The sequence below is a fragment of the Hippopotamus amphibius genome, chromosome 3, assembly GCF_030028045.1.
Source record: "Hippopotamus amphibius kiboko isolate mHipAmp2 chromosome 3, mHipAmp2.hap2, whole genome shotgun sequence".
Taxonomy (NCBI): domain Eukaryota; kingdom Metazoa; phylum Chordata; class Mammalia; order Artiodactyla; family Hippopotamidae; genus Hippopotamus; species Hippopotamus amphibius.
The window spans coordinates 68,200,887-68,216,989 of NC_080188.1; the positions used below are offsets into that span (position 1 = coordinate 68,200,887).

General features: G+C 36.4%; 1 protein-coding gene across 1 annotated transcript; it reads right to left on the reverse strand.

The window, feature by feature from the left end:
* Positions 1-742: 742 nt before the first annotated feature.
* LOC130849238 (alcohol dehydrogenase 6-like) lies at positions 743-15,655 on the reverse strand. Its single transcript, XM_057727982.1, is given in 9 exon segments — positions 743-767; positions 1,438-1,576; positions 4,986-5,118; positions 6,408-6,668; positions 7,786-8,002; positions 8,121-8,208; positions 11,403-11,546; positions 13,852-13,954; positions 15,638-15,655. Coding segments are annotated over 9 exon segments (1,128 nt in total).
* Between the last annotated feature and the right edge of the window lie 448 nt (positions 15,656-16,103).

Below are 16,103 nucleotides of genomic sequence, written 5' to 3' on the forward strand. Positions count from 1 at the left end.
CCCGCCCCACACACACACACTTTTTTTTCAGCTGAATCCATAGATGGCTTAGTTTTGAAGCCAGGTATTATGAATTGTTGAGAGCTAAATTAGCCTGGCCAAGAGAAGAATTTGAAGTTCCTTTGGCAATCCAAGAGAGAAGAGGTTAGTGCCATAGGGATATTATAAATGACAGTTTGAGGCTGAGTTATATAACATGAAATACTAGTAGAAATTTCTCTAGGGTGAGTTATATTAAGAATGAAATTCTTAATATTTGGTTGGAATTTATTTAAGTTGATTAAACGACAACTCCCCTCTTCCATCAGCTTGCTTCCAGTTGAATGTTCAATAAGCTCATGAATGGTGAGTTTTGTTTCTTTGGTGTGAAATGAGGCAGAGCTTGATGGGGTGGGAGAAACACAATGGGCAAGGAAACATGAGCCCAGACATAGAGAAAACTATGAAAATGGAAGTATCCTGGGGTGATTTTGTTTGTCCGAAGGGTCTGAAATTGAATGATTCAAATCAACCTTAATCTATCTCTAAAAGGGAAGATGTTCCTGGGTGACACTGGGTCACATCAGAACAATTTTGATGAAGTGGTGAGGGTAGAAGCTAGATATAAGCCCATTGCTGAATGAATCAGAGGCAAGAAAATAGAAACAGCATCATGTGGATGATTCTTCTAAATCATGAAATTTTGTAGAATGTGATTTAGTTGATGAAATATGCTGCAGATCTCACATATGTTACATCATACTTAAAGTAACAGGACACAGCAGATACTAAAAAGAAAAGAAAGAAAAAAAGTTGAAATGCTTCTAAAGCAACATTTGTGGTTTAAATTTCAAATTTGCACTTTGTACACCAATAAATAAGTTAGATTCCCTTTCCTTCAGGTTAGGTGAAAATGGGCAGATTAAATCAGTTATGACCTTTTTCAAAAGGACATGAATCTCGAAGGGTAAGGAATATGTAAGCAGGTCCTTATATCCTTTTGGGAACTACCAATGCCCAGTTTATGACTGGTGTCTAGTTTGTGGGCTAAAGATAGGTGCTAGAATTTAGAATTATAGAGATAATTTCCCCTTTGAAATAGAACAACAAAAACAGTAACTGCCTCTTTATAAACTATGAACTTAAACTTGGGCTAAAATTTTATGAGCTAACTTCAGTAGTTAATGTGTATTTAAAAACAATGCCAAATTGGAAATAAAATGCTAATGGTAAGGGTAGGTGATCATTTAAGTATTTTCAGGATCCCATATTTTATAAGCTGAGAATAAAACAAAATACAGAGGGGAAGGAGATGCTTTGCAAATTCCTGAAACCTCCTTCAGTTGCCTGTATGTGGCTTCGCCAGCCATGGCTTCTCTTCCACTGCCTCCCCCCAACCTCCACACACCCTTTCTGTTGGCCCCAAATATTCAGACACAAATTATGTAAGCATCTTGCCATTTTCCGCTTTTCATTAATTCAACTGCTTTGTTGATTTTATCAAGATTCAGAGTATGGGTCATTACTGGATCTAGATTAATCTTCTTTGCCATATAATCAGAAACCAGTTTAGAGACACTCTCTCTGCTTTTCCAGCCTGGAAATATACAGATTAACAGCAGATTTTATACATGAGAGCCATTATACAAGAAGGGCCAAACAGTTTACTGCTGGAGGTGTTGGCTTTGACAGAGGAAATCCAAGGATTTCCAATTAACTTGTCTGAGTCATCAGGAGAATGCCTGTCCTAGCCATATACCTTGTGAAGAAGGCTGTTCTCCTGAAGGAGACCTCTGGTACCACAGGGGAGAATTTGCTTAAAGCAAGTAGAACATGGACCTCTTTTTAGATGTTCTTGGTGTCGAGTTGCACTGTCTGGGGAGCTGTAAATCCAAATCTATGTATAACAAAGGTCTTAGGAACCATGAAAGGAAGCAATTCAAAAGTTAGAAACAGGACACTTCCTGTGTGTGTGTGCATGTGAGTGTGTGTGTGTGTGTGTATGTATGTGTGTTTTGATATGCAGCTTCATGAAAGAGCCAAATATTTTAAGGGAAGAGAAGAACTTTCACCATGGTGGTGATTTTAGTGACAGCTTTTGGAAAATGAATGTTCATGAAGCAAGATAAGAATAAAATGTGCCTTTGGGAAGTAAAATTGCACAGGGAAAGATGGGGTCAGATAAAGTAACATAAACTTAGCATTGTATTTTTTCTATTCTTGTGATTCTCAAGAAATACTGTCCTTATATTTAGCACTGTGCTAAGCAATATGCCCAGTGAGTCACCACACAGAATTTGGTGGCCTGCTCATTTCTGCAAAGGGTGAATGTGGTATAATTTTGCAAGGAGGCAATAGTCTCCTAAGTAGCTTATTCTGTGACAGGATCTTGGAAGTTACTTGCTTTTCTTGGTTCCAGCCTCAGCCAGGTTCTCTAGCCTTTGAAAACTATTCTCAAAACCACCTAAAACACCTCCAATAATTTTATTTTCTATTTAAGTTGGTTTCTATTATATGCAATCAAGAATTTTAACTAGTACTCTACGTTATGACATGAAGCGCTGGTGTATTTTTCTATTTGTTTTTTTCTTTTAAAAAATTGAGATATAATTGACATATAACATTATATTAGTTTTATGTATACAATATAATGACGATATTTGTATATATTGTGAAATGATTACTATTTTTTTAAAATTTTATTTATTTATTATTTTTTGGGGGGTATACCAAGTTCAAACATCTGTTTTTATACACATATCCCCATATTTCCTCCCTTCCTTGACTCCCCCGCCCTCGAGTCCCCCCCCCTTCCCTGCCCCAGTCCTCTAAGGCATCTTCCATCCTCGAGTTGGACTCCCTTTGTTATACAACAACTTCCCACTGACTATCTATTTTACAGTTGGTAGTATATATATGTCTGTGCTACTCTCTCGCTTCGTCTCAGCTTCTCCTTCACCCCCCGCCCCCCCCAAACCTCAAGTTCTCCAGTCCATTCTCTGCATCTGCGTCCTTGTTCTTGTCATTGAGATCATCAGTACCATTTTTAGATTCCGTATATATGAGTTAGCATACAATATTTGTCTTTCTCTTTCTGACTTACTTCACTCTGTATGACAGACTGTAGTTCTATCCACCTCATTACATATAGCTCCATCTCATCCCTTTTTATAGCTGAGTAATATTCCATTGTATATATGTGCCACATCTTCTGTATCCATTCATTTGTTGATGGGCATTTAGGTTGCTTCCATGTCCTGGCTATTGGAAATAGTGCTGCAATAAACATTATGGTACAAGTTTCTTTTGGGATTATGGTTGAAATGATTACTATTAAACTAAGTTTAGTTAACATACAACACCACACATAGTTACAAAATTTTTTCTTGTGATATCAACTTTTAAGATCTACTCTCTTTTTTAAAATTTATTTGTTTTTTATTTTTTTCCCCCGATATTTATTGGAGTATAATAGCTTTACACCGTTGTGCCAGTTCCGCTGTACAACAAAGCGAATCAGCTGGATTTATACACATATCCCCATATCCCCTCCCTCTTGAGCCTCCCTCCTAAGCCTCCCTTCCACCTTCCCTATCCCACCCCTCTAAGTCATAAGAGCTACTCTCTTAATCTTTTGATTGGTGATCTGATAAAGCACTTTTGTATCTATGTAAGGAACACTTTCACTTGTTTTTTGTTTCTTCTTTCAACCAAACAACATGAAAAAGAAGGGTCTAGCACCATAGACTAGATTAGACAGTGTTTCTAAACAAGGGCACTGATTTTAGGTGGGGAAATTTTTTCACTGTGTGTATCACAGGAGGTTTAGTAGTCCTGTCATTAGATGCTATTCTTAATTGAAAACCACTGAACCAGTGGACTACACTATCTGTGGAAGGAACTAACTTACATGCATGCCTGTTATATGAATGCTTACATGGTCAGCAAAATAGTTTCCTTGTAAGTTTTATTTAAAATATGGGTGACCTTTTTTTTACAAGAGTTAGGTGAGTATGTGTATTTGGAATCAACAGTTATTGTCTCTGAACACGATAGAGGGAAATAGCAATGGGTGTGTTTAATTATTTCAAATGGAGAAACTGATAATTAGATTTTAAACTGTGTTATTACTTTTTTTTTTCTTTTTGGCTGGACTTGCCATTTATCTACTCTACATGCAGGAATTGGGTAAGACTCCTAATATTTGTAACAATACACTGCCATAGCTAATCTGGAGAACACAGATGGCTCACCAATCCAAATAATTCAGATGGCTCCTAATTCTCATGTTTTGCCCAAGAATTCAGATTGCCCCCAAATCTCTGGATAAATATATTTCTTCTTAAATATCAGGTTACTTGCTTATGAGCCTAAAATCCTAAACTGATTTATTTTAGTTTTTCTACTTCCTCAGTAAATGACTCTTCTAAAAGTCTTTTAAATATACAAGTTCTAAGACAGCTTTAAAAGAAGGAAAATCAAGGGATTTTATTAAAAAAATGTTTTTCCTCTGGGAAAAAAAATCTCCTTCACTTTTATTGATAGTTTTTCTTTTCAGTCATGAATCCATTATGTTTAATATCTTTAAGTCATATAATGCCAACTCTCGTTTTAAATAAGATTTGCGTTAGTTGAACAACGATTATTAATGGTTCAGTATATCCTCCAAAGAATTCCAGTTGGCAGATATATAACTGAATTGAAGTATAGTTATTGATCACAATATTGCCTTTCCTTTTCAATTTAGAATTTGTATTAAACTTTGGACACTGGTTTCTTTACTAATTAATTAAAAAAATCTCTTCCTTTGCATGAGAAAAATCTCACTAAGAAACAACTGTATACACTCAATATTCATCCCCTTACCTTGGATATTTATGTGTTGAAAGAAAAACTGTAATCTAAAGCTTTTGTTTTATGTTCCTTTTCAAGCATTCATGACACATTTCTCTATTTCCCACCTCTATGACCCCACACATTTCAGTTCTTTCCTGCATCATTCATACCTCCAAAAACAGATCCCTTTAAAGAACGTCCCGAGAAGAACAAACGACCACTGATGTTGAGTTGGACATCAACGGTCAACCCAATAATCACGCAGACCCCATGGCTCTCACGGCAGGAGCCCAAGGCAGCTGCCTGCCGTAAAACAATGCAACACAATGCAGGGGTTGAAAGGTATACTTGGGAGTTGGACCTAAGTCTGAATCTCAGCTTGACTGCTGAGTGGTCTGCGACATTCTTTTCTGATCCTCCTTGTCCTCATTTGAAATAAACTTTATCTTGTAAGAATGTACTAAAACATAAACAAGACATTGTGTGCTGCATACTATAGTATCTTTTTGCAGTTTAGGCCACAATAAATGAAAATTAAAAAATGAAAATACCAAAGACACCATGGTAGCAGTAGTAGTAGTAGTAATAATAATAATAATAATAATAATAGCAACAATAATAATTTTTGTAAGAATCGTTATTGACACTGGTGGTTAGAGTTGACATATTCTTTTAGATATTGAAAAATATGTTGGCTATTTGTATAGCATCATATATTAACAAAGTTATAAATAAACATATCCCCATTAGTTATTTTCAAATGCTATTTTTCAGAGCAAGACTATTTGCAGGAAAGCCTGTGAGAAAGATTTTGTTGTATCATTTTACAGATAAAGGGATTTATGTGTAGTGAGGAATGAAAATATTTTGTAAGCTGAGGAAAGGGCCTAGGTTGGAAGACACAGTTCTTGGATTTCCGTAGAGCTGACCAGAAGATGGAGACATGCAACCCAATAATATGTTATTTCTACAAATCCCAATGAAAGCAAGTCTCAAATTGTGAAATAACTTCCTTCCCATTTATATTTTCTTATATAAACCATATTCAGCCAGAAAAATAACCACTTTTTTCTTCATTTTTGAAATGAACTCTTTTAATCAAGGTTGGTAAATATGTTCCTTGGAAGCTAATCACAGATCCAACATGAAAGACTTTGCTGAAAGTGCAGAACCCAGTGCTTTATAGAGTAATTAATCCAATATTATCCTTATCTTGCTTAAATCTTCTGGGTTGGAAATTATAGCTACTAAGCTGCTGCTTGTTATGAAATGATTCAGTGTGACCTTTCTTTTTTTTTTTTTTTGTGAATTTTTTACAAAGCCTTTTTTGTCCTGCCTGTTGGAGGCTGTCTGCTTATTTGAAGAAATGGTATAATGGGACAGAGGGAGAAGAAAACTCAATATGGGAGTTCAGTGTTTGGGACAGTGAATAGATTTGTAAGAGTAGACAGAGGGTACCAGCTGGGATGTCAGGGGCACAAGGGAAATTAAATAGAAGAATGTGAAGGGAATATTAGAATTTTCATTCAGTTAAAATCTAAAATGATGAGTGGTAGAAATAGTGGTAATTTTCACAACTGATTATCACATACCACAATTTCTGGATTTCCAATGACCTCAAAGCAAAAGTCCGCACCATCACCTGTCATATCAAATAAAACTTCTTGGATGGGTTTCTCATAGTCCTGAGGGTTGATGCACTCAGTGGCACCCACTTCCTTTGCCTTCTCAACTTTGTCTTTATTGATGTCCACTGCAATGATCCTGGCTGCTCCAGCTGCTTTGCATCCCATGATAACATACATGCCGACTCCTCCAAGGCCAAACATGGCACAAGTGGAGCCTGGGGTCACCTGAGCACATAAAGGCAGAAAACAAGAGCAAAGGGAATATGTACCTTTACTAATTGGAGAGATCAAGTCTGTATATACTTTTTATGAGACATAAGCAAAGGACATTTTCAAATAAAACATGTAACTAGAGAGTTTCAACCCCTTAACTACTTCTAGATACGGGATACTTTTTGATAGAGGAGCAAAAACCAACCTGCAAATAGAGTTTCAAGTCTCAGGAATCAGAGTAAGTAGAAGCAGTTTAGTTAACTTTCATTGACTCTTAAGACTTATTTAACAGAGTATTTATTTAATTTGATATATTTTTGAGTTCTCTAAAACTACCCCCACCTTCCCGCAACATTTCCTTTCTCCTTCCTTTCAGGTATCTGTAAACTTTGTTTTACTTACAATGCCAGTGCCTTACAAAGGCAAACACTTATTTTTTATTGAGTCTAAAATGAGACTAATTTAAATTGAACCCCTTCCATTCTATCTCTCTAATAATATGTATTAGGACTAATGGACATTGGGTAAAACAAAGAACTAAAATTCAACAGCCACTTAAAGAAGGGAGCTGGGCAGTTTTGGGCAATGTTCCAGAAACAGTAGTTTAACAGTAACCCACTCAACCAGCATGGGATTACCTGACCAGTCTGTCTTATATAGCAACTTCCTCTCCATCACTTGGTCTTTTTACTCTCCTTTTCTTTTTATGAGAACTAATCACCACCTGTTATTTGAAGCTCAATGGGTATTTTTAGCTGCTGAATCCCAGCACCTAGAACAGTGAATGGCTCCATAAATGTTTGTAGAATGAAAAAAATAATTAACCAGAATGTGGAAGGACACGTAGTCATTTTGTAAACTGTTATGTTTAACTGCCAAGAATTCCTGATGTCTCCAATTGTGAATGGCACCTAGACTTAATTTGCCACATACTACTGACTAAGAGGGAATGGGAAAGATATTGAAGGGGGGATAGGTGACTAGACAAATAATAAAGTACTCAAGGATATTTTGAGGCGGTTTTATGATTATTCTTCAGGTTGTATGATTAGACATGGCCCAGATGCTTGAGGCCTTTCAACTCCATATATCAAGAATTCCACTCATAAAGGGTATAAATTCACCTTACCTTGGCAGTATTTATTGCAGCACCATAGCCAGTGGAAAAACCACAGCTAAGTAGGAATACTTTCTCCAGAGGTGCAACTGCGTCAGTCTTGGCAACTGAAATTTCATTCAACACTGTGTATTCAGAGAAGGTGCTTGTATTCCCAAAGTGGTATACTGGTTTTCCCTTGCAGGTGAACCTATTGGTACCATCAGACATCAGGTTGGTTTCTGACTGTCTTTTATAGACAAAAACAAAACAAACAAACAAAATTTATTTTGAATTAGAAAGCTTAGATTCCTTCTAAGGAAAAATTGAAATAATTTTTCAAAAAGAAAATATTAGTAAAAACTTACTTGAATTTTATGCAAAAATTGTCCCCAGAATTAAGGCAAGAGGCACATTCTCCACACTGTGGTAGAAAGAGTGCAATAACTTTATCTCCTAAGAGAGCAAAATCACTTATTAAGGCATTATTGTTTAAAGTGAAGAGATGGCTGTCTCTGGAAGCAACATAAATGTCCATCAACAGAGGAACAGGTAAAGAAGATGTGGTATATATATACAATGGAATATAATTCAGCCATAAAAAGAATGAAATAATGCCATTTGCATGCAGCAACATGGATGGACCTAGAGATTATCATAATAAGCGAAATAAGTCAGACAGAAAAAGACAAATACCATATGATATATGTGGAATCTAAAAAAAAATGATACAAATGAACTTATTTACAAAACAGAAGTAAAGCCACAGACATAGAAAACAAACTTATGGTTACCAAAGGGGAAAGGTGGGGCAGATAAATTAGGAGTTTGGGATTAACAAATACACACACACTATATAAAATAGATAACCACCAAGGACCTACTGTATAGCACAGGGAAATATACTCAATACTTTGTAATAAGCTAAAATGGAAAAGAATCGGAGAAAGAATGTATGTATAATTGAATTGTTTTGCTGTACAACTGAGACTAACACATTGTAAATCAACTACACTTCAATTAAAAAAAAGAGAGAGAGCTGTCTTTCAGGAATTCAACAAAGCACCCAAGAAATATGGTAACTGAGAGCTATTTCCACATTTAATTGTACTTGATATTGTGGAGAATATGAAATACCTACAAAAAAGAGGGGATGTCTTTGGCATGTGTGTCTAGCCCTGGGCTCAGCGGCTGAATCCCAAGGAGCTAGCCCCAGACTTGTCTCCTTTGTAACTTCCTCTTGAAGCACCAGATGATTTTGTCATGTAGCCATGGAGCCAAGTCTTTTCTTATATTTCTATACTAACTTCTGCTGTCAGGGATTGGACTTAAAATTGTATGGATTCCACAAACTCACAGAATAAGCTTTTGGATCAGGGAAAAAGGATGGTCCCCATGCTGTCTTCTGTGTCTTACATCAATCCTTTCTCTTTGGCCATGAAGACAAACAGTAGGCGGTTTTCTCTAGTAATGTTCAAAGTATAAGGAGAACATTAGAATAACATGCCTGTGATAGACTTACTGACTGTCCCATTGTCTGCCACTGTAAACTGGAACAATTTTCTTCTTATTTTCAGTTAAAAACATTTGTAGGATTTAGGCTGCTCTGTTTCATTTATTTTCATTTTTAAAAAAGTAACACATACATATGGTAAAAATTTAAACTGCACAAGTGAAAACTGACATCCTAGTCTCCAGTCTTCCTTATCTCACCCTAGAGACAATTACTCTTGTCAATATCTGTGGTATCCTTCGGAGATATAACCCCTCTAAAAATACAAAGGCTAGCATATTGCTTACCTTATCCTAGGCCTTGCTTTTTTACTTAGCAATAGATCTTGGAGATTTCTCACTTTAGTACACACAGCATTCTATCATTTTGTTGAATAGTTACATAGTATTCTGTTGTATAAATATATCATAATTTATTTAATCAGTCCACTGGACACTGATAGATATTTAGGTTGTTTCCTGTTTTTATAATTTTTAGGCAGAATTTCTAAAGTGGCTCCCCAAACATGTCCTATCCTAATCCCCAGAAACTGAATATGCCAAGTTATCATGCCTGTCAATAGTTATATGGAAAGAAGAGAGGCTTTGCAGATGTAATTAAGGTTACTAATCAATTGACATTAAAATAGGAGATTATCTTGGATTACTTAGGTAGACCAAAGGTCCGTGAAAGGAGCCCTTGAAAGGAGACAAGAGGAAAGTAGATGAGAAAGATAAAGTGATTCAAAGGACAAGAAGGATTTTATATGTCATTGCTACTTTGAAGCTGGAAGAGGGTAAAGAGGTCCCATGAGAAGGAATGTGAGCAGCTTCTTGGAGCTGAGGGCAGCAGACCCCAGCTGACAGCCCATCAGCTGAGGTTGAGAACTCCAGTCCTACAACCTCAAGGATTGTAAACCCCATATATTATCATACTTTCAAGTCTCTGCTAATCTCTTAGGTAAACAATGTTTTTCCATTATATTTAAAAATAATTTTATTTATTGAAGTACAGTTGATTTATAATGTTTTGTTAATTTCTACTGTACAGCAAAGTGATTCAATTACACACACACACACATTCTTTTTCATATTCTTTTCCACTGTGGTTTATCACAGGATATTAAATACAGTTCCCTGTGCTATACCATAGGACCTAGTTGTTTATCCATTCTATATATAATAGTTTGCATCTGCTAATCCCAAACTCCCAGTTCATTCCTTCCCCACTTATTTATTTAACATTTGAGGGTTTGAGGTTGGGCATCTTCTCACATGCTTAAGAGCGTGTGTGTGTGTGTGTGTGTGTGTATCTATATCTATCTCTATTTCCCTGCAAACTAGATATGTATTTTTTTTGCCAATTTTGTAAATTGCTTTTAAATTGCTTTTAAAGAATTCTTTATATATTAAGGACATTTGCCCATTGTCATATTGGTTTGTTGATTTTTGGGGGGTATTTTTTATATAGGGAATTTTAAAAAAACTTTTTTTCAAATTTATATGTTATTTTCATCTTCTGGATTTTTGTATTGGTTAAAATTTCCTTTCCTTCTCTGAGGTTATTATAATGTTCTCTTATGGTACTTTATAGCACTTCTGTGGTTTCACTTTTCACATTTAATTCTTAGATTCATATAGCATTCTTTTTCCAATAGCAACTAAACTTAACTTTTCTCCCTAGATAACTATCCACTTGTTTCAACATCATATATTGAATAATCCATGTTTCCCCCTCAAATTTGAAAGGCAAACCTAATCCTATATTACATTCCTATATATGTTTGATCCAGTTCTGGAGTCCTTCTGTATTTGGTTCCACTAATGTGTTCAACTACTTGTCATATGCTTGATTTAAATAATTGTTCAACAGTTTCCCTTGGTTGACCTTTTTTTGGGGAAATTTTTGTCTCATTTGCACTTTCGGGTTCAGTTTCAGTGCCTTCTGTTTTTTGTTCTTATTAATATCAAATATAAATGCAATGAATACATTTAGTACCTTTGTGTAACATACATAATTATCACTCCTTTTCTAAGAAATGGGCAACATTTTACCTTTTATCTCACTTGATCTTAATATATTTAAGGGATGCTTTTTTTATTTCCTGATGTGGGTTCTAAGTTGCTGCTATTTCCTAACTCCAGGTGCCAATTCATACCTGCTTTCACTGTGCTCACTCATTCTCCTACACTCTCCACTATTCCAGCCCCTTCATGGCCCATAATGATAGGATAACGATGGTGGTGAAGGGTTTTATCTTTCAACATTTTCAGCTCTGTACCACAGAGCCCCGTAGCCATGATCAGTAAGGGAGGCAAAGAGTAATATAGTTTTCTTTGTCTCAGATGAACATGTTCTAGAATTGTTAATGTTTTAAACCTTTTTGCTAGTTTAATTTGCTGCATTAATATTAATGCATTCATTTTTTAGTTTTAATTCTAGACAAGGGTCAGTAATTTGCTTAAAGCAATGCAATGTTTTTCATTAGCTAATTTCAGAATCAAATGATAATTTTAAAACTTACTGGAGAGGGCAGGATGGGTTCAGAAGAGAGTTGTAAAACCACAGTGTGACATCAAAGGTCTCACTTTGTGCTTCATTGAAGCTTGTGGGTGGGAGTGTGGAGGAGAAAGACCAATTATAGAAATGAAGCAATTGAAACACAGGAAGCGAAGGGATAATGTCTCCTATTATAATTGAGGCCTTAATTTATTTCACATGAGGGCTTTAGAGTTGTGTTATTGGTACAAGTCATAATCCCAGTTTTTGTTGTAAATCATCCAGACAGTTTAAAGTGGAGGCACTCAAAGCAGTGGTTAAGAAAGAGTTCAAAGCTGAAATCCTGGCTCTGCCCCCACCCCTGATTCTTAGCTGTGTGACCTGGGGGTAAATTATTCTTCCGAGTCTCAGTTTCTTCATCTCTAAAATGCGCACGGGGTTGGCGTGCATCTGTACACACACATACAGAGCTAAGTCAAGAATTGAAATCTATTGAGATTTGCCCAAGTAAAAGGGAGATAATTGGAAGAATACCATAAAATTGCTTGTAACCTTATTGTAGGAAGTGCAATCAGACCTAATGGATCTAGAAATCCATCGTGCACCCTTTGTCTTCGTCTCTCTACTTTGATTCATTGTGTGCATAGCTGCATTTTCCTATTATTCTTTGCAGACAGGCTTTCTCTTATTCGTCATGATCAGTTAAAAATGGCTACCAGCCTGGAGCCTCTCCAGCCTCTCCAGTTCCCACCATCCCCTGCTTTGCTCAGTCTCTCTGTGTCTTGTTCACATGCACAGATGAGAGATTCAGATTTGTAGCTTATCAGATAATGGTTGGATGTCTTCGGTTAGTGTCCAAATCTCGTATGAGTTGTGAGCCTGTGGATGGAGAGTGGATGGGGACAGCCAAATGGACTTCTGTGCACTCTGCAGGGGATATAGGCCAGAGAAGACTCTCTGGAAAGAGGGCATGGATTGTACCGGCAAGGTAACAGAAAATGACTGTCTCTTTGTAATCCATGAATAAACAGTACTTATGCATCATTGTTAAAATTAAATAATGACAATTAAAAAACCTGAACTAGAAGTCAGGTGACCTACCTTCTGGGCTGGTAGACTCTTAATAGAATCAGCTGGGGGAGATTTAAAAACTCTCATGACCAGACTGCACTCCACACTAATTAAATCACAAATTCAAAATGTCTGAGGGTGGGACTCAGTTATCAGCATTTTTCAGAACTTCAGGGTGATTCCAAATGTGCAAGCAAGGTAAAGAAAAACTGTCAAATCTGTGTTCTTACTTAAACATTTGAATAGTCACTGCAACTTACTGGATTTCAATCTTCTCATCTGTTAAATAAAGTATCCCTTAGTCCCTTCCAGTTCTAACCTGAATTTCAAGGATTCAAACTTGATTTATCTATAATTAAACAAATTTTCATACAACATACAGTCAGCCCTCCTTATCTGTGGGTTCTGTAGCCATGGATTTAACCAACCAGGGATTGAAAATATTTTTAAAAATTCCAAAAAGTTCCAAAAAGCAAAATTTGAACTTGCTGCACGCTGGCAACTATTTACATATGATTTACATTGTATTTCCAACAGTATACATAGCATTATCTGGTATGAGATATTTTAAGTAAACTAGAGATGATTTAAAGCATATGTGCATAGGTTATATGCAAATATCACCCCATTTTATATAAGAGAGTTGAGCATCCTAGGATTTTGGTATGGAGTGGGGGCAGTCTTGGTACCAATTCCCCGAAGATACAGAGGGAGGACTGTATTTCAAGATAACTATCATGAAGATTATCATAAAGAAATTTGAAAGTACAGATTAAAATATGGTTTGTGGGTAGAAGTTTCTTTTAATTAGTAATTGGTAATAATATAAATAAGTATCCTTTGGGTATGTAGCCTATGCCATGCCTCTGTAACTTTTTCTCTGGCTGGAATTAAAGATTGATGGAAATGTTTAATGAAAAAGAAATAGGAGAGTATGTAGTTTTCTTTCTGAATTGAACTTCGTGAAAAGAATGTGTAACTTATAGTGAATAGCTCTGAATTTTGGTGTGGAAATCTGGAATTTTTTTTCTTTTTTACCTTTATGCGAAATTCATTTGCCCTTGGAGGGGCCACTTCTACCTCCTCAATGGAAAATGGTCCACTAGGGTTCCAGAGTATGGCTGCTCTGCACCTGATAACCTAGGAAAAAGAATATGTGGGCAGAAATGGAAACTCCTTAGGCTTGCGAGTTGGAGAATTGCCATATTAATGATTATTAGAAGGTTGAATCCAATTCTTCTGCACTCAAGTCAAAAAGAAAAAAAGAAATCATTGCTTAAATATATGCTGAATGTAGCCTCTCAAACCTCAATTCAACTTTTCTTGTACTATCAGTCTCTGTATTCAAATTAGTCTTGCAATTCTAACTATATTTACATAATGCTAGACAATCAAGAGGATAGATGTCATACTTTTGATCTTACCATGAATGAAGCTGTCCAGTTTCAGGATAGAAATGACATTGCAGTGTGGGAGTTATTTGTGATCCTAGGTATGGGAGAGAATCAGTTTTGGGATGGAGGCAGAAATGGAGACCATCTAGTTGTGGCACTTCATCAAATGGTGGTGGTCATTGGCATATTGAGATTGAAGAGGTTGTAGGTGTAAGGTAGTTCTTAGGGATTCTGATTTTAGCCCACCACTGTGCTAACTATAAATTTTCTTTCCCTGTGGTCTCACCTATTTTTATAGATTCAACTACTACTTTTATGTAGATGACTTTCACAATCTGTATCTGTGGTCACACTTCTCCCTAAGCTTTAGACTCTACTCGTCGGCTATTTAAATGTCCTATAAATGTTTGGTACCTCAAACTCAACATGTTAAAACATGAACACATCATTGCTTCTTTCTTCTGCTGCCTCCCTCCCCCTGCCTAGTGGTGGACACAACACACCATTTGTTCTTTCCTCTGCATTCTCTATTTCAGTGTGTGGCCATGTAACCTATTTACTCACGCAAGAAAGAAACCTGGGAAGTAGCCTTTATTTTTCTCTTTCCCTCAAGCTCCATAATCTGAAAGTGTCTGTAATCTGTCCTACCTTCTCTGTTCTTGCTACTACAGTGTGGTCCAATCCTCATTGCCTTTCACCTGGCTTGGGTTCATCACCGTCATGTCCATCTTCTATAGCATTGCTACCTGAACTATAATCCTGATCATGCTAACTATCTACCTAAAAATGATATTGCCACCAATTGTGTGTCAGAATCTGTTGACATGGTCTATAAGGCTTTCCATGATTTTCTTCCTGTCAGTCTCTTTCAACTTATTTCTGGTCACTTCCTGCCTCCAGGAAAAAAGATACTCCAGAGATTCTCATATGAGATATTTTTCTTGCTTTTATGTTTCTCCTCATGTTGTTTCATCTGCCTGCACAATTATCTCCTCCTTTACCTAGTGTTCTTACATCTGTAAGTTCCCTCTTAGATGTCACCTTCTCTGGGAAGCCAGGCCAGGTTAGGAGCACTCTCTCTCTCTCTCTCTCTCTCTCCACTTGCACACTCTTTTATAATTACTATGTCTCTCTGTGAGGTCCTGGAAGGAGGGGATATATCTTTGAAGGAGGAGATATATCTTTGACTATGGAAAGTGTGATATGGGGCTTGCTATATTGCCTATTAAAGGACTGAAAAAACTGAGGAAAGGCAAAGCACACAAAGGGAATAAAAGAAAAGGGGAAGGAGAAGGAGAGGTATTAAGATTAAGACTGTTTCCCACCTTTAGTAGTATAGAGACTAGTTGGGTGATGAGGTGTTGGCAAATAGACAAGCACACAGATGGACACAATTATGACATGACATAAAGGAGAAGACTATACTTACTTTCCCTGTAGTATTCATGCTGATTTTCTCCATGCCCTTCTGGCTACAGATGAAAATATTGAGAAAGGGAGATTCTGGTTACAATTTTCAAAGTCCAAGAGAGTAGAGGTAACTCTTTGATCAAGATACTGGGTCCTGAGCTTTGTGTATAATCAGGTAGTTAATATACCTGATGCTTGGAAACTCAGATTTTCCTGTTCCTTGTGGGATGTTCCTAAGTACAATATGAAATAGACTCAGCTCAGTGAAAATGCACAGAAGGTGAAATTGTGTGACCTTTCTTTTCTTCTCTCAGTCATGAAGTTCCCCTCTTAGTATCCACTCTGTTGACTTTTAAATTTGGTCTTTTAAATGTCCAAATTTAAAATTTCTAAGTGTATATAAAGTTGTGTCTGTGTTGTTTTTCAAATGCAGCTGTGATATCTGTGACTCTAAACTTGAGTTATCCATTTGATTTTCCAACCAT